Source organism: Theropithecus gelada, chromosome 7a, assembly GCF_003255815.1.
Source record: "Theropithecus gelada isolate Dixy chromosome 7a, Tgel_1.0, whole genome shotgun sequence".
Lineage (NCBI taxonomy): Eukaryota > Metazoa > Chordata > Mammalia > Primates > Cercopithecidae > Theropithecus > Theropithecus gelada.
Window position 1 is genome coordinate 50,453,890 of NC_037674.1, and position 23,266 is coordinate 50,477,155.

Below are 23,266 nucleotides of genomic sequence, written 5' to 3' on the forward strand. Positions count from 1 at the left end.
ACCCTGCACTCTCCCACCTGCATCATGCCTGAGCACGCTGTCCTCTCCTGTGGCTCAGAGCAGGTCATCTCCCTGCTTCTTGTTAACAATGATATAACAGCCCTTGCTTAACGGAGGGCTCCTCACGTGCCAGCTACTGCACACTAAGCACTTTAAATGTATTAACTAATTTCCTCCCCTCCCCACAAAAACTTAAGAAGTCGGTGCCATTATATATCACTTATTTTACCAAACGGGGAAACTAAAGCACAGAGAGGTTGAGTAACTTGCCCAAGGTCACGGAGCTGCTGACAACTTCTTTATTGCCTCCAGGCTGAACATAAACTCCAAGAAAGTCCCATGAGGCTCTTTAGATCTTTTTTGCCCCTGTTGTTTGCAGGAACCCATCTCCCACCACTCTCCCCCACCCACACTGCAAGCGGCAGCCGCGTGAGCTATTTTTAGATCCCAGAAGCCACCAAGCTCCCTCCGCACTCCCCGCCCTTGTGCGTGCAGTTCCCTCTGCCCAGTCCCGGCTCTGTGAGGTCTCCCCGTTAGCCCTCGCTTTCCTTCTGCCTCCTGGGAACCGTGTCCGCCACCTCTCCACTTTGATCAATTATTTCCTTGCGATTGTCTGTTGGCCTGTCAGCCTACCCCCACCCGACCGAGAACGCCTTGACGGTAGTGAAATGATCTTGCCAATAGACTCCAGAGCAGGCTCCGCCACGATGTCAGCGCCAGGAAATGTTGGTGAATGAATGAATGAAGGCTTTCTGCCGGGAGTCAGGCCCACTCTCCACAGACCTGAGGAGAGGGGCCCAGGCCCGGCCCCCAGCATTTCGGCAGCGGGAGAGCTGCGTCCAGAGAAGGCTGGGAGGTTGCTCCCAGGCCGGCTGGTGTGCGCTGTGGGGGAGACCCTGGAGCCTTCAACGTAGCCAGGCAGGCAAGTGGGGGCAGGGCGTGGGCGCGGACACACCCCCCGCAGTGCCCCCGGCGCCCGGCAGGGGGCGCCGCCCCGCCGGCCCACGCCCCGCCGCGCGCCGGGCAGGCCCCCTCGCGCAGGCGCGCTGCCGCGGGCGGAGGATCCGGGCCGCGCTTCCTCTCGCCAGGCCTGCGAGCTTCCTCCCAGCGGAGCCCCGGGCGAGCCGAGGTTGGCCGCCGCCGCCGAGCCCGCTGCTGCCCTCCCGCTCCTGCCCCACCCGCGCCTTGCCCGGGGGATCCTGCCGGGGCGGGTTCCTGCGCCGCCGTCGGGGCCATACCCCGGCCCGCCGTCCCTCCCGCCCCAGCCAGTCTCTGGCCGCCGGAGCCTGCGGGGCGTGGAGCGCGAGGAGCCTCGCGGCCGGGATCGAGCGTCCGGGGCGGCCCCCGGCAGCCAGCGCGACGTTCCAAAATCGAACCTCAGTGGCGGCTCTCGGAAGCGGAACTCTGCCGGGTCCGCGCCGGCTACATTGTTTCCTCCCCCCGACTCCCTCCCGCCCCCTTCCCCCGCCTTTCTTCCCTCCGCTACCCGGGCCCTGCGGCCGTCCCCCTGCCTCTGCCTGGCGGTCCCTCCTCCCCTCGCCTCGCACTCATACCTCTTTGTACCGTACCCCCTGGGGACCCCTGTGCCCCTCCCCTCCCCCCTGACCGCATGGACCGTCCCGCAGGCCGCTGATGCCGCCCGCGGCGGGGTGGCCTGGACCGCAGTGCCCCAAGCGAGGTGAGTGCCCGGCCGTCCCGGAGTGTCCCCTGGAGGGAAGAGGGTGGAGGTCGCGCGTCTGGTCTCTGTTGCTGCCACTGTCGCGTCCACTCCTATTCCCCCCTTCTCCCCCCTCTCCCCTCTCTCCTTTACTCCCTTGCAAGGGTTCGAATTCTCCCAGGAGCCACTGTCGGAACCCAAATGGGAAGGGAGTGCACGAGGGACGTACTGCCCTTAAGCTCCACGGACTTGTCTTCTCGGGTCATCCCGAGTCCCCGCTCTGTGGAGCTCAGAGTAGGAGGTGGCTGGAGTCTGGAGGAAGAGGATCCGTATGGGCCAGGTCCCTAGAGAGAGTGCTGGACTCCCCTGCCGTTCCCTGTCCAGGACCTCCCTGCAGGTGCCCTGACTTGCTTGGTTCTGATCCCTCCCTCATTATCCCACCGTGACCCTGCGGGCTGCAAGCAAGCCCAGGGCCCAGCCACCTCGGGTGAGCAGTTAGAAGCCGAGGTCCTGGGATTGAGACTGTCACCCTTGGCCTCTCAGAAGACCAGGCGTAAGCCAAGGGACCTCTGACCTTTGGGTGGGAAACTGGGCAGGCCTTCCGCCCGGGTGGAGGTGACTGAGCGTTAGCACCATGCCCCCACCTTCTGGCACCCTGGGGCACCCATTCTCCTAGGCTTTTTGTGGTCCAGACCAGGTGTCAGGAAGGGGTGTGTCCAGCCAGCAGATTTTTGGAGCTTAACTACCAGTTCACTTCCCCGCCCATTTTGTACACCCGCGAACCGAGGCTCAAAGGGAGAAGTTGCTACCCCAGGCCCCTAGTGGAGTTAGGCTGGCTATCCTTTCATCCCCAGCTCTGCAGGGCTGGATGGCTGTGGGTGGAAGGAAACCAGGCAGGCACCTTCACCCACTGGGTATACAGGCCCCCCAGCCTGGCCCGGGAGGGACTGTTGGTTGAGCACGTGCTTCCCTGCAGAGGGCTGGAGGGAGTGAAAGGGCTTCCGGCCCCAGCTGTGGCTGGGTCAGCTAGCAGGAGATGTGGGGAATGTGTGGTGTGGGGCCATCTGTGTGGTGTGGCAGAAAGGCCGGCTCCTGGCCCCGGCTCTGAGTTGAAACAACCTGGTGGTCAGTCCTGACCCAGCGCTCCCCACACCTATGGCCCAGCTGGCACAGGAGCAGCCAAGTTCAGAATATAAATGGGGTCAGATGGGAACCGTGGAAGCCCTGTCTCCACTGGCAGCAGGCTACAGAGTGGGGACACCCAGGGGGCCTATTTCAAGCTCCTAGTACCCTGGCCGTTCCAATGTCTTTCTTGGTTGTGGCCACAGCAGGAACAGGGCAAGGGCAGCAGGGGTGAAGTCGGGGCCTGGCAGGATCCTCTGGCCCAGGAGAGCAGGCAGTGCCCTGGAGGGTGTTGAGTGGTGTCTGGGCTCCCTTGGAGCTGCTGGCAGTTTTGTCCTGCTGGGTCCCTGCTCACAGTTTAGGTTTTTTTGTTTTTTCAGTTTTTTTCTGGCTGTCCTGACATGCACAGTGGAGGGGACCCAGATGTCCTGGGCCTGTGAGACTCCCCTCACATGGCCCCACACCAGCCCTAACTTCCTTTCCACCCTGAGGGACTTCGGGCTGGAGCCTGACATGGTTGGCTCCCTTCCACCCCAGGCCAGCCTTTTTAATTTTTATTTTATTTTAATTTTTACCAACTGTGAGCTGTGAGGGTGCGACCCAGGGTCCAGGGCCTTTGAAGAAAGGAGTCTGGCTTCTGGCTAGCACGTGTGCGGGGATGTGCTTTTCGTTCATTCTGAGAGGGAGTGAGCTTGGTGCCCTCCTCCCTCTCAGAAGCGGCTGCTCTTCTTTCTGCATTGGGTCGGGGCAAGGAAAGACCAGAAAATATTCCCATTTACCACTGCAGGGGGGCCAGACCCCAAAAGGCTGAGCCACACAGAGTGGCCCACGGCAAGGGTTGGAAAGTTTGCGGACAGAATGCAGCTTCCTCCAAACAAATATAGGTAGGGGTTGAGGCCCATGATCCACAGTGTGATGTGGCTGCCCCCCAAAGGGGGCAGACCTGTCTGGGTGCAGTTCTGGGCTCCATCTTTTGAAGGATTTTAAAACCTTGACAAGTCGTCTTCAAAGAACCAAGGATGTTGATTGAGTCTGGGAAAAGAGAAAGTAGAGACAGATTCTCCTATGTCTGAGGGACTGTCCCAAATGAGAAAGGCATCCCGTGGCAGAAGTTGTCCCAGACACCTGGGCCAGCGCTAGGGAGCAGGCGGGTCCCAGGGAAGTGAATCTGAGCTCGTTCTAGGGAAACTGAATGCACTCATTTTCTTGATTTAGAAAATAACAAAACAGCGCTACAGGAAATTTAGAAAACGAAACAGAAATCACCCACTATTTCTTCAGCAGGCAGTGACTGTGTTAGCATTTTGGAGTTCCCTGCTGGTCTTTTCCCCGTCTTTTTCCTTCGTCGCCGTTGTCACTGGAGTGTGTGTACCGTGACACCTTTTTTCATTTAATACTGCGTCTGTGGGCATTTTCTCATGGTGCTACATGGTCTAAGTAATGTTGCTTCTAAAAAGCCACAGAATATTCCAGGCTGGCCTGCTGCAGCGCCATCACCCATACACTGGAGCGTGTGCATTTTTCCCCTCTGTTGCTGTTGTGGTTGTCATTACTGTGAGTCCCAAAAGCAGCCAGGGTGTTAGAGGGCACGGGCAACTTGGCACCCAACTGAATATGGGTTCCAGGCTCAGACATGCCACTTAGACCCAGGGTGGAGGGACCTTAGACAGGTCACTGATCTGCTGAGCTGCCTTTATATAATTAACAGGATGGTGACACCTACTTTAGAGAAAGGTGTAAGGACAGTGTCCACTAACTAACCAAGGGGCTCTAAAGTGCCTGGCACAGGCCTTCCTCCACTTCCTCTATGAGTAGGACTGGCATTGTTGAAGGAGTGTCCACTGCTGGCTGCCTCAACCTGTGGGGAAGGTGCCTGAGCCACGAGCCAACGTTGGCTGACCACTCACCCGGCAAAGAGGTGGTCTCTGCCTGGGGAGCCCCTCTGAAACCCCCTGGTCCTGAGGTTCTAGAATACTATGGCCAGTGCCCTTCCCTGCCCTCCCCTCTCCCCATTACCATGTGATTGCCTGGCCTACAGCATGGGGCTGGCCCTGGGAAGATGGGCTGCTGGTTAGGGTCCAGGACCTGACTCCACCCTTTCCCCTTCCAGTCTCCCAACATCAGAGCTGAATAGACAAGGCATCTTCTCTCTCTCTTTTTTTTTTTTTTTTTTTTTTTTTGGTGAGATGGAGTTTTGTTCTTGTTGCCCAGTCTAGAGTGCGATGGCGTGATCTTGGCTCACCACAACCTCCGGCTCCCGGGTTTAAGTGATTCTCCTGCCTCAGCCTTCCAAGTTGGGATTACAGGCATGTGCCATCACGCCTGGCTAATTTTGTTTTTAGTAGAGACGGGGTTTCTCCGTGTCAGGCTGGTCTCAAACTCCCGACCTCAGGCGATCTGCCCACCTCAGCCTCCCAAAGTACCGGGATTACAGGTGTGAGCCACTGCGCCCGGCCGACAAGGCCTCTTAAGAGCCTGGCTGCCTCCCGCCTCCCAGCTCTGGCTAGGTCAGCCCAGTTTGGTATTTTCCCAGAGGAAATAGAGGCCTGCTTAGCCTGAGACTTAGACAAGGAACCTAGGCATCCCGAACCCCAGCCCGAGAACAGCCATGCCAGCCTCATCTTCCCACCCTGTCCCAGTAGCCAAGGAAGGGAAGCAGGCTGGGAGATTGAGGGTAGGGGGATTCTGGAGCCTCCCAGAGCTTCCCAGGAGGGAGTTGGACACATTAGGAAACTCATGTGTTAGCCTTCCCCTTCTCAGCAGGTGTTCCCCAGGTCTAACCTGAGTGTGTTTCACTGTGACACACCTGCTTCCTCTTGTTCTGCTTTTATGGAGACCAGAGTAACTGGGAGTGCCCTCCTACAGCCACCCTGTGGGCAGTAGCAGGATACCGGTCTCTGCTTGGCAACCCTGGGCCTAAGAGACTGTAGCCCCAGATGACCCTAGGGTGGCCCAGGACTAACCTAGGGAAGGGGTCCTCCCCCAGGTGGCCCATTCAGTGCAGAGGTCCCTTGGGCACACGACCTCAGACTCCAGCTGCCATACTCTGGCCTGTGGAGTGTCTCCCTCCTCCCTGCTCTTAGTGTAAGGGAAGTGGGCATGACAGCTGCCCTCCTGTCCCACAGCTTGGGATGGGATGAGGTCACAGGGTGGGGTCCGTCCCAAGATGCTGGCCTGGCCTGGCTCAGATGAGAGCCCTTTGGGTGTTTCTCAGTTTCCCCCGCCCTTGGTTGGGGACAGGATGGGTGGAGGAGCAGGCCACCCCCAGCGCCCGGCAGGGAGCACTGCCTCCCTTCCTCCTCCCCTCTGGGTCCCTTCATCCAAGGGCTGGAAATAGAATCCGCTAAGTAATGATTAAAGTCAAATTCAGACCTAAAAATAAAAAGCTGGTGAAGGAAGAGCTGGTGCTCCCTGCATGACTGAGGGGAGAAGTGAGCAGGGAGAGGCTGGCTTTGGGTGGCTGAGCCCCTGCTCCTCGGGATCAGGAGTACTCCACCAGTTGAGGGGGTGCTCTTTTATCTACCATGACGTGGCCCATTAGGTGTAGACAGCACCAATCAGGGCAGACTGGCAGGACCCATTAGAAAAAAAAAAAAATCCCATTTTTCCCATGGGGAAACTGAGGCCCAGAAAGGATAAGTGGTTTGTCCAGTGACTATTTGAGAGTTCCCCTCAGCAGGCCCCCAGGGACTAGAGGGCTCTATGCAGCCCAGCGTGCCCTTTCTGCCTGCTCAGTTTCTCTTCCTGGTTTTAAGGTGCTAAGATGAAGGCAGCTTCTCATCACACACTAGCTGTGCACACACCCTTCAACCGCAGCTTCCCTCCACCCCTTCTTCTGTGGTCTGGGCCCAGAGTCGAAGGAACAAGTAGAAGAGGCTGCTTGGTGCCTCCCTGGCTGTCCCGATCGTGGTATGGTTGTAAGCCTTGTGGGCAGGTGAAAACCTGGGCATAATCTGCCCCCCTTGGACCCTGGCTGCTGCTTCTCAGCCCAGCCTGACACCTGGTCCTCATGCAGACTCGCTCGTCTATCTGCAGCTTGTGCTGTCCATGCTGCAGGGAGACAGGAGGGAAGGATGAAGAACAAACCCTGAGAGCGCCTCTGCTGGCGGGTGGAGGAAACCAGGAGTCAGTGAGGGGAGGCCTGTGGTTCTCACTTCCTGGCAGGGCTGGTAGGAGCTCTGAAGCTGGGGCTGTGCGTGGGCTGGGGCAGCCTGGAGGGCCTCCCGGAGGGGAAGGGCCTGTGAAAGTCAAGAAGCGTTTGAAGAAGAAGCATGGTAGGGAGAGAGGTCCTTCTTTGGAGCTTCTTCCCTCTCTGGGGCTGCTGGCTATTTTCTGTGTGTCCCTCGATAGGCTCTTGGCCTCTCTGAGAGGCTGAGGTGTGCAGACAAGCAAGAAGTGGGCACAGAAGAACTTCTGCTTCCCAGAGCAGAACAGCCAAGCTCTGGGCAGACTTTCCCTTGGTGCCCCCCACCTATCCATTTTCAGGATGTCATCTGTCCTGCACAAGGAAAGGTGAGAAGAAAGGTCCCCTAACCAAGGTTCAGACAACTCTGAGCTCAAGTCCCCGCACAGCTTGTTCCTCCTCTGTGAGAGATCACCGGTCCTTGCCCCATGGGGTGTTTGAAGGATTAAGTAACTAATGCAGTGCCCCAAACCCGGCTGGGTCAGTAGGCTGTAACTCCTGTGCTCTCATTCTGCAGCCCTTCTTGCTAGAGCAGTGTGTTGGTAACGGCCCCATCTCCCTTAAGTAGTAGCAAGTCTGTCCTTTGTGTTGGTCCCCACAGCTTTACCTTCTGAGCTGTGTGTTCTGCGGGTCGTGGTTCTGAAGTGGGGAGGCCAGAAATCTGGGGGCCAAAGTTCTAGACAGCTCATGGGCCTCCAGCCGTCAGTCTCCCCACCTAGAATGTGGCCAGGAGACTTTGGGGTGAGGGACAAGAACATGACTTTGAAGGGTTCGTTGAAGGTTAGTGCTGAGAGGTTATATGTAAATGCAGGCAAATGAAGATGCAAAGACCACATCCTGTGCTAAGGGGGTGGAGGAGCAGAGGCCTGGGTTAGGGCCCTGGGGAGGCCCAGAGTCCCCATTGCCCAGCACACGTAGGTAATTAGGCTCCTGAGCGGTAATTAGAAACCTTTCTGGGCCAGGAATGGCAGCCTCAAGCCGCAGTGGTGCCTGGGGAGGAGGCTCCCCATTAGCCTGCTCTAACCCCAGCCCCCACCTCTCCCAAACCGCTAGACGGGATTTCCCGTCCTACTGAACCATTGGGGGCAGGAAAAAAAAAGCCAGTGAGTTGCTGTAATTTGGTATTTATCCATTAAATCCGCCCCTCTCCTTCGGTCAGGGTGCTGATGGGAGCCCCGGGATGGGGGTAGGGCAGCGTGCACTGGAGCCAGAGCAGACATTCTTCTGTTCCTTCGTGACCCCCCGGGAGATGTAGGCATCTCCAAGGTCCTGGCGCCCAATTCTGCTGCTGCCCACCCTGAGACACCTATGCAGTGGGGGTGCTGAGGGACCACCAGCACAGGCTGCAGGGGTCAGTAGAAGCCCTCCAGCACCCTTCCTTGCCTGATGTGCAGTGGGGAATGTCACAGTGCATCAGCCTGGTGTCCTCTGCAGAACCAGAGGTGGGGCTGATTTTATTGCTGCCAAACTTGCCCAACTGCTGGTGCGTGCCCCGCCCTCCTCAGGTGCACTGCCCTTTGGAGGGGCGGGCCCAGATCTGAAACTTAATTCTGCCTGTATCTGTACTATGACCTGTAGGCCCTGCTCAGAGGCTCCCTGGGCCCCTATCCTGAACCTTCTTCGGTCTTCATTAACTCGCTCTGTACCACAGTTTGCAGTCTTAATCCTGGTCTACTCCAAGGCACCCCTCTCTCAGTCACTTTCCCCTAAAAGCCTTCTAGCTCCTGCTCCCCTCACCCTTCTTCCTGGAAGCCTTCCTGGGTAGCCCCTGTCTCAGTCTATGGAGGCACTGAGCACACCAGGCCATGGTTGACCATCCAGTAACCAGGAGGACAGGAGTCAGGTCTGCATTTTATGGGGGTTCCCAGCATCCAGCCCTGGCCTGTGCACAGAGAAGAGGCAGGTGAATGGTGACCTTGGGTCCCCAAAGGCAGGATCTCCTGAATCCTTTCCTTCTCCACCCGGATATCCTGGCCCACCAAGCATGGCTCTGGGCACACAGGAAAGCTTCCAAAACACTGGCTCAAAGAATGAGAAGGCAAGGTGGACCTTGCTGTTGCCTGTTGCCTGCAGTGGCTGTCCCCATCCCCCAGAGCATCCAGCTGGGTCCTGTGGCAGCACCAGAGTCTCCGGGGGCCATGGCCCTGAGTTCCCCCAGGTCTTTTGTGCACTTCCCTTTTCAGTGGGTATTTTTAGCTGGGTGTAAACAGTTACTGAAGGCTCCCACGCCCCATTAGGCAGCAGAGTTTTGGCAACGGGGGAAGGGCAAGGGAGCCCCTTGACCTCCCCTGGCCCTCAGCACATGCCTGGCCTTGGGGGTCTACAGCTGCTTCCAGGGTAGGAAAAGGGCAGCCTGAGAGTTTCTGGGCTCCCAGTTCTTTCTCCCCACTCCTTGTCAGCCTGGGCTCCCAAGAAAGGCCTGCCTGAGGCTGCAGCCACTGACCTCAGCGCTTGGGCACAATGCCAGCCTGTTCCCAGGACCCCAGCACAAGGGCTGCTGGGAGTCGGGTTTGAGGCAGGAAGTCAGAGTGAAGCACTGGTCCTGCCACATCCCAAGCCCCTTGTCCCCTAGCCCTGCGAGAATGGGGTGACAGCTGCTGTCCCTTTGGGGTTAACTATAGTCCCATTGGTTATGAGACCTCTGTGTGGTACAGCCATGTACCACAAGCCTGACGTCCCCTTTTGTTCGTTGGTTCATTCATTCATTCAGCGCTCATTTCCTGAGCAGCCACTTTGGGCCCAGCCCATGCAGACGTGAATCAGATCCTCACTTTCCCCCTGCAGAGCTCCCAGTCCACCCTAAACCACAGGCCACAACCAGTGAGGTTCTCACTGGAGCACAGGGATGTGTGAGAGGCCTTGGAGGCCTCGGCACCCAACACAGCTGGGGACCCAAGGAAGGCTCCAGGGAGAGGTGGTTTACAAAAAGTTTCTTATTTCCAGTTTCATTTTAAGGGGGAAGGTAATAGATGCATGTGGCTTTAAAAAAATAATAATACTTTTTTAAAAAGCCCAGAAGGACAGAATAGCAAATGAACAGTAAAAAGTAAGTTTCCCTTGAACTTGATCTCACTTGCCTTTCCCATCCTAGAAGCAATCTCTGTTACCAGTTTCCTCTGTCTTTCCAAAGATAATCAAGGCATATTTGAGTTTAGGGAGGTATTGTATTAATACCTCTTTAAAAACACAACTTGTAGTATTCCATAGAGAACCTGCACCTGGCTTTTTTTCACAGCCTGTTATGTTGAGTATTTCAAACCTACCAAAAAGTTGAAGTAATAGTATAATGAATATTCATATATCCTTCATGCAGATTTGCGAGTTCTTAACATTTTGCCACATTTACTCTAGCTCTTCTTTTATCTACATAGGCGTTTGTGTGTATTTTTTGCTGATTTGAGTGTTAGTTGTACGCATTGTATCTTTCACCGTAAGAACTTTAGCGTGTATCTCTTACATAATCACGTCATGATCACACTTAAGAAAATTGACATGAATTCCATATTATCTGTTATGTCCATTTCCCCTGCCCCCAAGTGATTTTATAGCTGTTCCCCAACCACCCCTTGATATAGAATTCAATTCCAGATCATTCATTGAATCTTGTTGTCATGTTTCTTTAGTGTCCTATTTAATCTAGAACATTCTCCAGCCCTTTTTTTGTTTTGCTCTTTTATGACATTGACATGAAGAGTCCGGTCCAATTGTTGTGGATTTGTCTGATTGCTTCTCCCTGGTTGGAGTCAAGTGGAACAGCTCTGGCCGGCACGCCCCGCTGGGCGATGCAGAGTCCTCCTCCAGGAGGCACTTAGTGTCCACGTGTCGCCTTGCTGGTGATGCTTCACTGGATCACTTGGTTCCAAGGGTGTCTGCACGTCTCCGTGTAGAGCAGGTGCTCCTTCATCTTTCCGATTAGCCTGTGGGATGGGACTTGGAAGCTGTGTCTGTTCTGCTCCCCTGGCAACTTTTTCTTCAATGACTTGAGCTGGTGTTTTGCCATTTTCCATACTCTATCATGGGGTGTGTTCAGTATCGGCACCTAGAGATCTCCCTTGGCCCCATCACAGCTAGAGCTATGCTGTCCCCTTTTAGGGACATCTTGTAATTTATCCAACCAGCCCCCCACTGAGGGACATAAGGGCTGTCTCTCCATCATCTCCTGCTACTACAGACAGCACTGGAGGGACTGTCCTGCTGTGTTTTTTTTAAGGCATGGGTGCTCCAGAAGCAGTTCCTCAGCTGCACCCCCAAGGCTGAGTGGAAGTCCCTTGGTAAAGAAGGAGGAGAGAGTGGGAAGGGAATGGCAAGGCGGGGAGGGAAACAGGGCACAGGTGTCCTGGAAACGACAGATGGGATATAGGTCTGGCTAAGGTACCAGAAGCCAGCAAGTCCCAGAAAGGTCAAGTGACTTTCCCAAGGTCACACAGCAAGTTGATGGCAGAGCCAGGTGCAGGATTCAGAGCCTCTGACACCCAGGACGACGTTCCTGCACTGCTCCATAGAGGAGCCTGACTCTTAAGTTTAAATAACTCCAGGAGGCCGGGCGCGGTGGCTCAAGCCTGTAATCCCAGCACTTTGGGAGGCCGAGACGGGCGGATCACGAGGTCAGGAGATCGAGACCATCCTGGCGAACACGGTGAAACCCCGTCTCTACTAAAAAATACAAAAAACTAGCCGGGCGAGGTGGCGGGCGCCTGTGGTCCCAGCTACTGGGGAGGCTGAGGCAGGAGAATGGCGTAAGCCCCGGAGGCGGAGCTTGCAGTGAGCCGAGATCGCGCCACTGCACTCCAGCCTGGGCGACAGAGCGAGACTCCGTCTCAAAAAAAAATAAATAAATAAATAAATAAATAACTCCAGGAAAGACGCCCTCTCTGTGCCTCAGCCCTGCTGAGCTGTGGAAGCCTGAGTTTGCAGTAGCTCCTCCCAGCCACTCTGGCTCTCAGCCTCTGACCTGGAGTGGGAGGGTGCTCTCACCTTCTGGAGATGTTTTAAGAAGGGGACCCCAGCCGAGGCACTGGCTGGGAGGCCACTGAGCCATCTTGGCTGCGGTCTCTGACGTCAGCACTTGGGCACAATGCCAGCCTGTTCCAGGACCCCAGCACAAGGGCTACTGGGAGCCAGGTTTGGGGTAGGAAGTCAAAGTGAAGCACCGGTCCTGCCACATCCCAAGCCCCTTGTTCCCTAGCTCTGTGGGGGTGGGTGATAGCTGCTATCCCTTTGGGGTTAACTTTGGAGTTAACTGTAGTCCCATTGGTTATGGGACCTGAGTGTAATGTAGCCAGACTGGATTCCCCCTTTTGTTTGTTCATTTATTCATTCCTTCAGGGGGCTCATGACCCCACCAGGGAGGAGCCGTCCAAGAGGGTTAGCAGCTCCCACTTGCAGGATGTCTGTGGCAAGGCATGCACCGTTCTGGTGCTGAGAGCCCAACCCCAGTCCTCACAGCAGCCCCCGGAGCCAAGGGTTATCACCAGTCCATTGCACAGATGGGGAAGCTGGGTCCTAGAGTCACAGCCAGCAGAGTAAAGGTGATGAGTTTAGCCCTCTTCCCTGTTTCGAGACCCTCTGAAGCCTTCAGAACCCAGCTCCTTGAGGCGGCCCACCCTGACCACTCCTAGGCTCACCCTTCCCTGAGTGCTGCCCCTGTGCCCCTCTTGGCTGCTTCTCCCTCCTCCCTCCTCCTTCCTCTCTCTCTTCCCCCTAGGCTAGTGTGGTCCCCATGGCAACTCCTGGGGCCTGTCAGGCAGGGAGGCACGGGGCTGTGGGGAGGGCTGGCTCAGCAGCTCAGGAGTTTGACACCTGAGTGGGACAGGATGCTCACTCATGGTGTGGTCCTAGGGACGCCCGCCTTGCCCCTGTGGGGCAAGAACCCCAGATGGGAACTTGGGGTTCTCATCTGCAAAATGGGGATAATAATAGCTTCTCTGTCTCAGAGTTGTTAGAGGATATGATGAGCCATAACGTGCCAAGGACAGGGCCTGGCACAGAATAAGTGCTCAGAAAACAGGGCCTGTTATTATTTTTATTATTATCATCAAGGCAGTGGGGAGGCGGCGGTGGCAGCAGCTGTAGGCCAGGAAGGGAGTGTTTGCAAACTGACAGCTGGAAGGGTGACTAACAGCGCAGCAGCCTCCGCGCCCCGCTGTGGTGGCAGGGAGTTTGGGGAGGAAGAGGGAGGCATGGGGATATGGAATGCTAGCAGGGCCCCTATTCAGAAGGACCTAAAGGTTGGGGGCCCAGCCAGCCCTAGTGGGACCCTAATTCAAGCTCTGTCACCCCTAACTAGCTATGTGACTTCAGGCAAATTGTTCAACCAGTTGAGCCTCAGTTTCTGCTTCTGTAAAATGGAGGTAAGAGGGTTAGAAGAGCTCATAATCCTCCTTCCCTCCCCGCCACCCCCACCCCCACAGCTTACAGTCCACGGGAGGCAGGGGCAAGGGGTCCCTGCCATCCCTACCTCCACAGCTTACAGTTCACGGGAGGCAAGGGGTGGTTCCTGTACTCAGTGGTGACTGAGTCATGTGGATGGAGGCAGGTTTCAGGCTCATCCTCCTTGAGCCTCAGTGTCCCTGCCTAAACAGCAGGAGTTGATGGCCTGGCCTCTGGGAATAGGAAGGGCCTGTGTTCTGGGAGGAACAGAAGCTCTTTCGTCCAGGGGATGGGGCAGGGGCGCACCAGATACTTCCAAGTTCAGGGTTTCTTTCCAGCCCCTCCTCAGCCAGCTTGCAGGGGATCCCTGTCCTCCCCTTCAGTGTAAGTAAGGGATGTGAGACTTAGAAGGGTTGAGTCACTCACCCCAAGTCGCACAATCAACAGAGCCAAGTATTAAGCCCAGGCCTGACTATAGAGCCAGGTGTGTGGCCTGGAAGTGTTGGTTCTTCCTGACTGTCTCCTCCCCAGCTCCTTCTGCTCTCCACGATCACATGCTCCCCTGCTGAGGCCCCATCACCCTCAGAATCAAACCCTGGTTCCTCACATTGGCAGTGGAAGCCCCCCTGCTGCCTGGCAGAGTTTATGCCAGGCCCACTTGAAACCATCCCCTACAGTGTCCCCTGAGCAGCGGTGCTCAGGGTGGACTCTGGAAGCATGTGGGGTCCTAGAGCCCCAGACGGGCAGGGTCTGCCTCCCCGCTTCCCTCACCATCGGCTTCCACCCGGGCCAGTTTCTCACACTGTGTCAGTCCCCTGCCTGACACTGTTGCTCAGACTGCTGCACCAACTCGGGTGCCTTCCCTGGCCTGCCCTCTGCCTGTCTAAGCCCTGCAATCTTCAGGGCTCAGCCCCAGAGCTCCCCCTCCAGGGAGCCTGCCTAAGCTCTGCAGTCCCTGCCTACTTTGCACCCCCAGCACTTTGCACTAAAATGTCTTCTCCCATGCCACTGCACTCCAGTCTGGGCAACAGAGCAAGACTCCATCTCAGTAATAACAATAATAATAAAATAAAATGTCTTCTTCCATTGGGGTAGGTAGCAGTATTTGTGACTGTCAGGCTAGCCCCCAGACCTCATCCATTGTATCAAAGAGCCCAGCAAAGAGGCTCATGGAGAAGTTTCTCTTCTAACACACTGTGACCACAAAGATGCCACTGGCCCTTTCTCAGCCTCAGTTTCTTCACCTGTAGAAAGGAAACAGTAGTTCCAGCCCCTGTGCTTCCTGAGACAGGTCCAAGGGGGCCCTGGGCTGGGACTACAAAGTATGTATGTGCAGACCGGTGGGTTGCTGCTCTTAGGGAATGGGGTTGGCTAGGGTAGCTTTTTTGGGGGGTCAACTTTATTGAAGTAAATATACGGTTGACCCTTGAACAACACAGGAGTTGAGGGCATCAACCTCCTCCCTGCAGTCAAAAAAGCGTATATTAACTTTGACTCCTCAAAAACTTTACTACTAATAGCCTTTTGTTGTCAGAAAGCCTTGTAGATAAAGTTGACACTCATTTTGTTTGTTACGTATATTATATACTGTATTCTTACAATAAAGTAAGCTAATGAAAATAAAATGAGAAAATCATATGGCCGGGTGCAGTGGCTTATACCTGTAATCTCAGCACATTGGGAGGCCAGGGCAGGCGGATCACTTGAGGCCAGGAGTTCGAGACCAGCGTGGCCAATATGGTGAAACCCTGTATCTACTAAAAATACAAAAATTAGTCTGCTGTGGTGGGCACGCCTATCATCCCAGCTACTCAGGTGGTCGAGGCATGAGAATCACTTGAACCTGGGAGGCAGAGGTAGTTGCAGTGAGCCGTGAGTCACCCCACCACTGCACTCCAGCCTGGGCGACAGAGTCTCACTCTGTCTCAAAAAAAAAAAAAAGAAAAAGAAAAGAAAATCATAAGGAAGAAGAAATACATCTACTGTTCTTTAAGTGGAAGGGGATCATTATGAAGGTCTTCATCCTTCACATTGAGTAGGCTGAGGAGGAAGAGGAAGAGTTGGTCTTGCCATCACAGAGTTGGCGGAGGTGGAGGCGGAGGAGGTGGAAAGGGAGGCAGAAAATGCAGGCATACCCAGTGTAACTTATTGAAAAACATCCAGCCACGTGTGGTGGCGCATGCCGATAGTAACAGCTACTCAGAAGGCTGAGGCAGGAGGATTGGCTGAGCCCAGGGGTTTGAGGCTGCAGTGAGCTATGGTCATGTCACTGCACTCCTGCCTGGGCAACAGAGTGAGACCCTTTCTCAAAGAAAAAAGGAAAAAAATCCATGTGTAACTGGACCTGCGCAGTTCAGACCCGAGTTGTTCAACGGTCAACTGTACACCAAAAAGTGTGCCGATCACAAGGGTACAGCTCAGTGAACTGTCACAGAGTGGACCCACTTCATGATTCGGCTCAGACAGTCAGACAACCAACCCCACAGGTCCCCTTGCATTCCTTCCAGTCTCCCTGTCCCAAGAGCAGCTATCCTGACAGCATGGATTAGTTTGGCCAGATTTTGAACTTTATTCATATGGAATTACATAATATGTACTTTTCTGTGTCTGGCTTCTTGGTTAACATTTTATTTATATATATATATATATATATATATTTTTTTTTTTTTTTTTTTTTTGAGATGGAGTCTCACTTTATCGCCCAGGCTGGAGTGCAGTGGCCGGATCTCAGCTCACTGCAAGCTCCGCCTCCTGGGTTTACGCCTTTCTCCTGCCTCAGCCTCTCGAGTAGCTGGGAGGGACTACAGGCGCCTGCCACCTCGCCTGGCTAGTTTTTTGTATTTTTTAGTAGAGACGGGGTTTCACCATGTTAGCCAGGATGGTCTCGATCTCCTGACCTCATGATCCGCCCATCTTGGCCTCCCAAAGTGCTAGGATTACAGTATTTATTTATTTAGAGGCAGGGTCTCACTCTGTCACGCAGGCTGGAGTGCAGTGGTGTGACCTTGGCTCACTGTAGCTTTGACCTCCCTAGGCTCAAGCAATCCTCCCACCTCAGCCTCCTGAGTAGCTGGCACTAAAAGCACGCAGCACCGCCCTCAGCTAATTTTTGTATCTTTAGTAGAGACTGGGTTTCACCATGTTGCCCAAACTGGTCTTGAACTCCTGGGTTTAAGCCATCTGTCTGCCTCAGCTTCCCAAAGTGCTGAGATTACAGGTGTGAGCCACTGTGCCTGGCCATCATTATGTTTTGAAATTTATCAGGATTGGCCAGGCACGGTGACTCATACCTGTAATCCCAGGATTTTGGGAGGCCGAGGTGGGTGGATCACCTGAGGTCAGGAATTTGAGACCAGCCTGGCCAACATGGTGAAACCCCATCTCTACCAAAAATACAAAAATTAGCCAGGTGTGGTGGTGCGTGCCTATAATCCCAGCTACTCAGGAGGCTGAAGCAGGAAAATAACTTGAACTCAAGAGGTGGAGGTTGCAGTGAGTCGAGATTGTGCTACTGTACTCCAGCCTGGGCGACAGAGCCAGACTCCGTCTCAAAAAAAAAAAAAAAAAAAAAAAAGCAAGGAAAAGAAATTCATCAGGGTTATTTAATGGTTGGAGTTTGTGTTGGAGTTTATTTGATGGTTGCAGTTTGCTGCCGTTCGTAGTCCCTTTTGTGAATATGCCACTGTTTATCCATTTTCCTCTGGATCGGCATCTGGGCAGCTCCCAGTTTGAGGTTTATTACTAAGCATGCCGCTTGTAGCCCTCCTATGTCTGTCTAAGTGGACACATGCCCTGTGTCCTCTTGGTGTGTACCTAGAAGTGGGGTTGGTATACATTTAGAGATGCCCAGGCAGGCTTTTGCAGGTGAAGGACCCGAGGGCCCACAGCATAAGGGACTTTCCCAGATCACACAGCCCCTTCTTAGAGCTGGCCCAGGGCCCTTTTCCCCACAGAACCGTAGCTGGAACTAGGCCTGGGGCTGATGGGGCCGGTGGGCAGGTGGCCATAGTCCTGCTAGCCCTCTAAGCCCCCTTGGCTCCTTTCTGTCAGTCCTGGAAGGGCCCCTGTGGCCTTAGGGTTGGTGGCTCCCTCTGTCCCTGGGGGTCCTCAGCCTTCATGCTCCTCTACCCAGTACCGTCAGCCTGCCAGGACTGGAGAGAATGGCCCGTGTGTCAAATTCCAGCACAGGACGCTCTTGGCACCTGTTTACGCCCAGTGAGGAGCCAGATCTCAGCAGTTGGGGGGCATTTCTTCACACCCCTCCTCATTCTTCATTCTCTTCCCCACAGGTCTAATGGTACCAAGTGACGGGTCGGCTTTACTGTGACTCGGGGACGCCAGAGCTCCTGAGAAGATGTCAGCAATACAGGTACCACAAGGGTGAGGGTCTGGGACATGCAAGCATTCCCACCGGCCCCGGTGGGGTGCTTAGTGGAGGAGAGAGGATGCAGCTTAGATCAACCCACTCCCCTTTTTCCCAGCACCCAGTCAGACACAGGCCGGGGGAAGTGGGGGAGTCTCAACAGGAAGGGGCTCGTTCTCCGGGCAGAGCACCTCACCCAGGCTCACAGAGGCCAGCTCAAAGGCTGTGACCACAAGGGTGTCCGGGCAGGTGGCTGGAGGGGTCCCAGGCTGCACCTGCCCACCTGTCACCTGTCCTGCAGGCCGCCTGGCCATCCGGTACAGAATGTATTGCCAAGTACAACTTCCACGGCACCGCCGAGCAAGACCTGCCTTTCTGCAAAGGAGACGTGCTCACCATTGTGGCCGTCACCAAGGTAATCAGGTGGCGCCTACCCCACCCTCTCACTGCTGGGCCTTCCCTCTGCAGGGGGAGGTGGGCCTGAGAGCATGTCTGGGCTGCCCTCTCCCCAGGACCCCAACTGGTACAAAGCCAAAAACAAGGTGGGCCGTGAGGGCATCATCCCAGCCAACTACGTCCAGAAGCGGGAGGGCGTGAAGGCGGGTACCAAACTCAGCCTCATGCCGTGAGTACTACAAGGAGGGGTTGGGGAGGGAAGGGGCCCTGGTCCTCCTGGAGAAGCATCAGGAACAAGCAGGGAGGCCAGAGTGAGGGGCTGGGGTGTTGGGGAGGGCGTCAGGAGGGAGGTATAGGGCACGGGTGCGGGACCTCACAGAGCAGGGCTGGGAGCAGAGGCAGGAGGGTGTCGAAGAAGGGACAGGGAGCAGAAGAGGAGGGCCTCAAATGCCTGACTGAGCGAGTGTGAGCCACGGGTGCCAAGCAGAGGGAAACCCTTCAGAAAGGGGAGCCAGGGTCAGTACCTTTGGGCCACCGTGACCTCCGGCCCTGCTGCTCCCCAGTTGGTTCCACGGCAAGATCACACGGGAGCAGGCTGAGCGGCTTCTGTACCCGCCGGAGACAGGCCTGTTCCTGGTGCGGGAGAGCACCAACTACCCTGGGGACTACACGCTGTGCGTGAGCTGCGATGGCAAGGTGGAGCACTACCGCATCATGTACCATGCCAGCAAGCTCAGCATCGACGAGGAGGTGTACTTTGAGAATCTCATGCAGCTGGTGGAGGTGAGCTGGGGGGTATCCGTGGGTCCTCACTTCCACCCTCACACACCCTAAACCCATCTGGGGCCTTTGCACATAGCCCTGGCTTCTAGCTCCAGCCCCACTGCTTCTGCCTGGTGACCAGGCATGTGGGGCAACTTCTGTGAGCCCTCGTTTCCTCACACCTTGGTGGAGCAGCTGCTGTGTGCCAGGACTCACCTCTGACCCCACAGTGCCACCCCGAGGAGGGGAGCCTTATCCTCATTTTATAGACCAGAAGTCGACGGTTCAGAGCAGTTAGGGGACCCACCTGAGGTCACACAGCTATAATTTGGTGCCAGGACTGGATTCTGAGTCTGTCTGATCCCAGAGCTAACTTTCCTCCAGCCACTCACAGACCTGCATACCCAGAAGTGTGTGCAGAAGCATGAGCCATGCGCCTTGATCGCCAGGGCCCCTGAGGCTCTCGCAACCTGCATGGACATGCCCACGGGTCCCTGCAGCTTCCCAGGCCCGCTCTGCCAGTCCTGGCCAGGCCACACCTGGCATCCGGTAGCCACAGACAGCCTCCCGTGTCCCTCTGTATTTACTCTCATCTTCCTCCCCTGCTGGCCTGGCTTGGCCTGTGGCAGGTGAGGGTGGGGTCCTGGGCTCTCCTGGCTAGAGGCTGGTGTCAGGACGGAGCCATGGGTTGCCCTCTGCATTGGATACCTGTGGGGTCCAGAGTGGTAGCAACAGCTGAGTGTCCAGCAGCCACATGTAGGGTGGCATGGGAAATGGGCCATACTTCATAATCCGGGACTTCCCTAACCCCTGCCCTACCAGAAATGGGGAGCCCTCCCCACTCAGTGACTCCAGGCTGGGCGGGGCCGGCCTCTGCCGCCCCCTGGTGGTCAGGCCTGGACGGTGCATATGGGGCACCTTGGGCTGTCTCTGAGCACCCTGCCCCCCACACCCTGCAGCACTACACCTCAGACGCAGATGGACTCTGTACGCGCCTCATTAAACCAAAGGTCATGGAGGGCACGGTGGCGGCCCAGGATGAGTTCTACCGCAGTGAGTGCACCCCACTCCAGACCTCTTGCCCACCCACCTCCTCCCACGCAGGCTTCCTGGCACTGCCCTTATCCAGGAACCTCCAGAGAACCCCATGTGCTTGATAGTCCAGTCAGCCTCTGTCATCCCAGCCATGTCCCTAGCAGCCTCCAGGCCCTCACTGGCCCCTCCCCACAGGTGGCTGGGCCCTGAACATGAAGGAGCTGAAGCTACTGCAGACCATTGGGAAGGGCGAGTTCGGAGGTGAGCTGGGCTGGGCTGCCTGAGGGGGGCGCGCCAAGGGACTCAGAACTTGGGAACAAGCCGACCTCTCTGCCCCCAGACGTGATGCTGGGCGATTACCGAGGGAACAAAGTCGCTGTCAAGTGCATTAAGAACGACGCCACCGCCCAGGCCTTCCTGGCTGAAGCCTCAGTCATGACGTGAGTTGGGGCGGGGTAGGGGGGAGGTTGGCCTAAGCTAGGAGTGAGGCTCCGGCTTCCACTTTCTGACCACTCTCGTCCTGCCCCAGGCAACTGCGGCATAGCAACCTGGTGCAGCTCCTGGGCGTGATCGTGGAGGAGAAGGGCGGGCTCTACATCGTCACTGAGTACATGGCCAAGGTGGGCACCTGCTGAGACCCGGCACTCGGGTTTTCCAACTGCCCTGAAACCCCCACTGTGCTCTGGGGCCCCTGCTCCCTCGGTCCCCCGACCCCAAGTGAGCTTTGAGGTCACCAGGGCTGGGCTTTTGTCCTGGTTTACCATTTATTGACTGTAACCTTGGACAAATCATGTCACCTCCAAGCCTCAGCATCACATCTGGGAAATGGAGATAATAACAGCTTATCTCAGAGATTTGTGAGAGTCAAGGGATAAGGCAGGAATAACACAGAGCAGTGTCCAGCACGGATGTCCTGGCCCCTCCCCAATCCTTCCCTGTCTCACACCTCCTTGGAGTGTCAACACCCACCCGGCCCCAGCCTGCTGTGTGAGAGGGCTGCAGGGCACATCTGACCTCTGGGCCTGGTTTGTCCTTCCTTCTCCCAGGGGAGCCTTGTGGACTACCTGCGGTCTCGGGGTCGGTCAGTGCTGGGCGGAGACTGTCTCCTCAAGTTCTCGCTGTGAGTGAAGCAGCCTCTTGGATGGGTAGGGTTTGAGGGGTACCCTGCCCTGCTATGGGGGCCCCAGTCTGAGGGGACGTGTGCCTGGCCTACCCCCAGAGATGTCTGCGAGGCCATGGAATACCTGGAGGGCAACAACTTCGTGCATCGAGACCTGGCTGCCCGCAACGTGCTGGTGTCTGAGGACAACGTGGCCAAGGTCAGCGACTTTGGTCTCACCAAGGAGGCGTCCAGCACCCAGGACACGGGCAAGCTGCCAGTCAAGTGGACAGCCCCTGAGGCCCTGAGAGAGAAGGTGGGGCAGGCCTCCCCTGGGGCCTACAGAGGTGGGCAGGAGTCCTGGGTCGCTCCCCACCCCTAGAGTCCTGGGATCTGACGCTGCTTTTTCTATCCACATGGCAGAAATTCTCCACTAAGTCTGACGTGTGGAGTTTCGGAATCCTTCTCTGGGAAATCTACTCCTTTGGGCGAGTGCCTTATCCAAGAATTGTGAGTATAGGTACTGGGATCAGGGTAGCTCTTGGAGCAACGAAGGGGTTGGCAGGGGCATGAGCCTCCTTGGGCCCTGCCTCCCCAGTCAAGGCCTGGAAGCCTCAGGCCTGCCCTGGGGAGCTCACAGGCCACTCTCCGGGCCTGGGTCTGGGGCAGAGCTGATGGGCATCCCTGAGAGGCTGCTGGGTAGATGTATTCTCTGGGGCCAGGCCCTGGACTGACTCCTGCCATCCTCCTGGCCACAGCCCCTGAAGGACGTCGTCCCTCGGGTGGAGAAGGGCTACAAGATGGATGCCCCCGATGGCTGCCCGCCTGCAGTCTATGAGGTCATGAAGAACTGCTGGCACCTGGACGCCGCCATGCGGCCATCCTTCCTACAGCTCCGAGAGCAGCTTGAGCACATCAAAACCCATGAGCTGCACCTGTGACGGCTGGCCTCCGCCCGGGTCATGGGCCTGTGGGGACTGAACCTGGAAGATCATGGACCTGGTGCCCCTGCTCACTGGGCCCGAGCCTGAACTGAGCCCCAGCGGGCTGGTGGGCCTTTTTCCTGCGTCCCAGCCTGCATCCCTCCGGCCCCGTCTCTCTTGGACCCACGTGTGGGGCCTGGGGAGCCCACTGAGGGGCCAGGGAGGAAGGAGGCCACGGAGCGGGAGGCAGCGCCCCACCACGTCGGGCTTCCTTGGCCTCCCGCCGCTCGCCTTCTTAAGAGTTTTATTCCTTTCCTTTTTTGAGATTTTTTTTCCGTGTGTTTATTTTTTATTATTTTTCAAGATAAGGAGAAAGAAAGTACCCAGCAAATGGGCATTTTACAAGAAGTACGAATCTTATTTTTCCTGTCCTGCCCATGAGGGTGGGGGAGACCGGGCCCCTCTCTAGGGACCCCTCGCCCCAGCCTCATTCCCCATTCCGTGTCCCATGTCCCGTGTCTCCTCGGTCGCCCCGTGTTTGCGCTTGACCATGTTGCACTGTTTGCATGCGCCCGAGGCAGACGTCTGTCAGGGGCTTGGATTTCGTGTGCCGCTGCCACCCACCCACCCGCCTTGTGAGATGGAATCGTAATAAACCACGCCATGAGGACACCGCCGCCCGCCTCGGCGCTTCCTCCACCGAGCCTGCCTGTCCTGCCCGGTCGTCCCTCCCATGCCATCTTGTCCATCCCCCTGTCTCTGTGAGTGGGGCTGGGTGGGGAGCATGGCCGGGAGATGTAGCCGCCGCTTTGTGTCAGCTGCACGAGTGAGTGTCCTGTGTTTGCCCTCGGGGAAGTACTCACCACCCGCCCCACTGTCCAGCTACCGCCGAGCCCAGCTCTGGAGCCCCGTCCACAGGATGCTGCCTGGGGGTTCCAGCTGCCTCCCCTGGTGTGTTGTTCAAGCCTGCAGCACAAGGAGGGCTAGAGCCAGGGATGGGAGGGAGCCCAGGCCTGCACAGATGGCAACGGGATTCTACTCAAGCCCCCTGTGCGAGAGAGAGAAAAAGCAATGGTGGGCCCGGTGGGCTTCCTCTGGTAGGAAGAGAAGTGTCTCATGCCTGAGAAGATGCTGACCCGGAGGGGTACAAGAAAGCTCCTGGTGGTTCTCCATTTTACCCATGATGTCACAGCTTTGCCCTGTCCCCACCCCTGCCATGTGCCAGGCCTTATGTCATACCAGACTTGGCAGGGGCTGAGGATGCAGGGCAGAGGGGAAATCTTGGCACCTTCCAGTCAGGGGGACTCCCTCCCCACCCCACCTTGTCAGGGCACATACAGGGAATGTGGACCAGCCA

General features: G+C 56.4%; 1 protein-coding gene across 3 annotated transcripts; it reads left to right on the top strand.

Moving 5' to 3' along the window:
* Positions 1 to 1,043: 1,043 nt before the first annotated feature.
* CSK (C-terminal Src kinase) lies at positions 1,044 to 22,612 on the top strand. Of its 3 annotated transcripts, XM_025390129.1 has the most exons (15): positions 7,471 to 7,504; positions 9,747 to 9,876; positions 12,288 to 12,490; positions 17,621 to 17,700; positions 17,996 to 18,109; positions 18,207 to 18,319; positions 18,654 to 18,873; positions 19,812 to 19,905; positions 20,083 to 20,148; positions 20,228 to 20,327; positions 20,417 to 20,507; positions 20,934 to 21,007; positions 21,107 to 21,302; positions 21,410 to 21,496; positions 21,745 to 22,612. In XM_025390129.1, exons 4-15 carry the CDS (start codon positions 17,686 to 17,688, stop codon positions 21,925 to 21,927), a joined length of 1,353 nt encoding a protein of 450 aa, XP_025245914.1. In that variant the 5' UTR covers positions 7,471 to 7,504; positions 9,747 to 9,876; positions 12,288 to 12,490; positions 17,621 to 17,685; the 3' UTR covers positions 21,928 to 22,612. The 3 variants fall into 3 exon arrangements, with proteins under 3 accessions (XP_025245912.1, XP_025245913.1, XP_025245914.1); XM_025390128.1 differs by lacking the exons at positions 7,471 to 7,504; positions 9,747 to 9,876; positions 12,288 to 12,490 and adding exons at positions 1,065 to 1,129; positions 1,626 to 1,678; XM_025390127.1 differs by lacking the exons at positions 7,471 to 7,504; positions 9,747 to 9,876; positions 12,288 to 12,490 and adding an exon at positions 1,044 to 1,678.
* Positions 22,613 to 23,266: the final 654 nt, after the last annotated feature.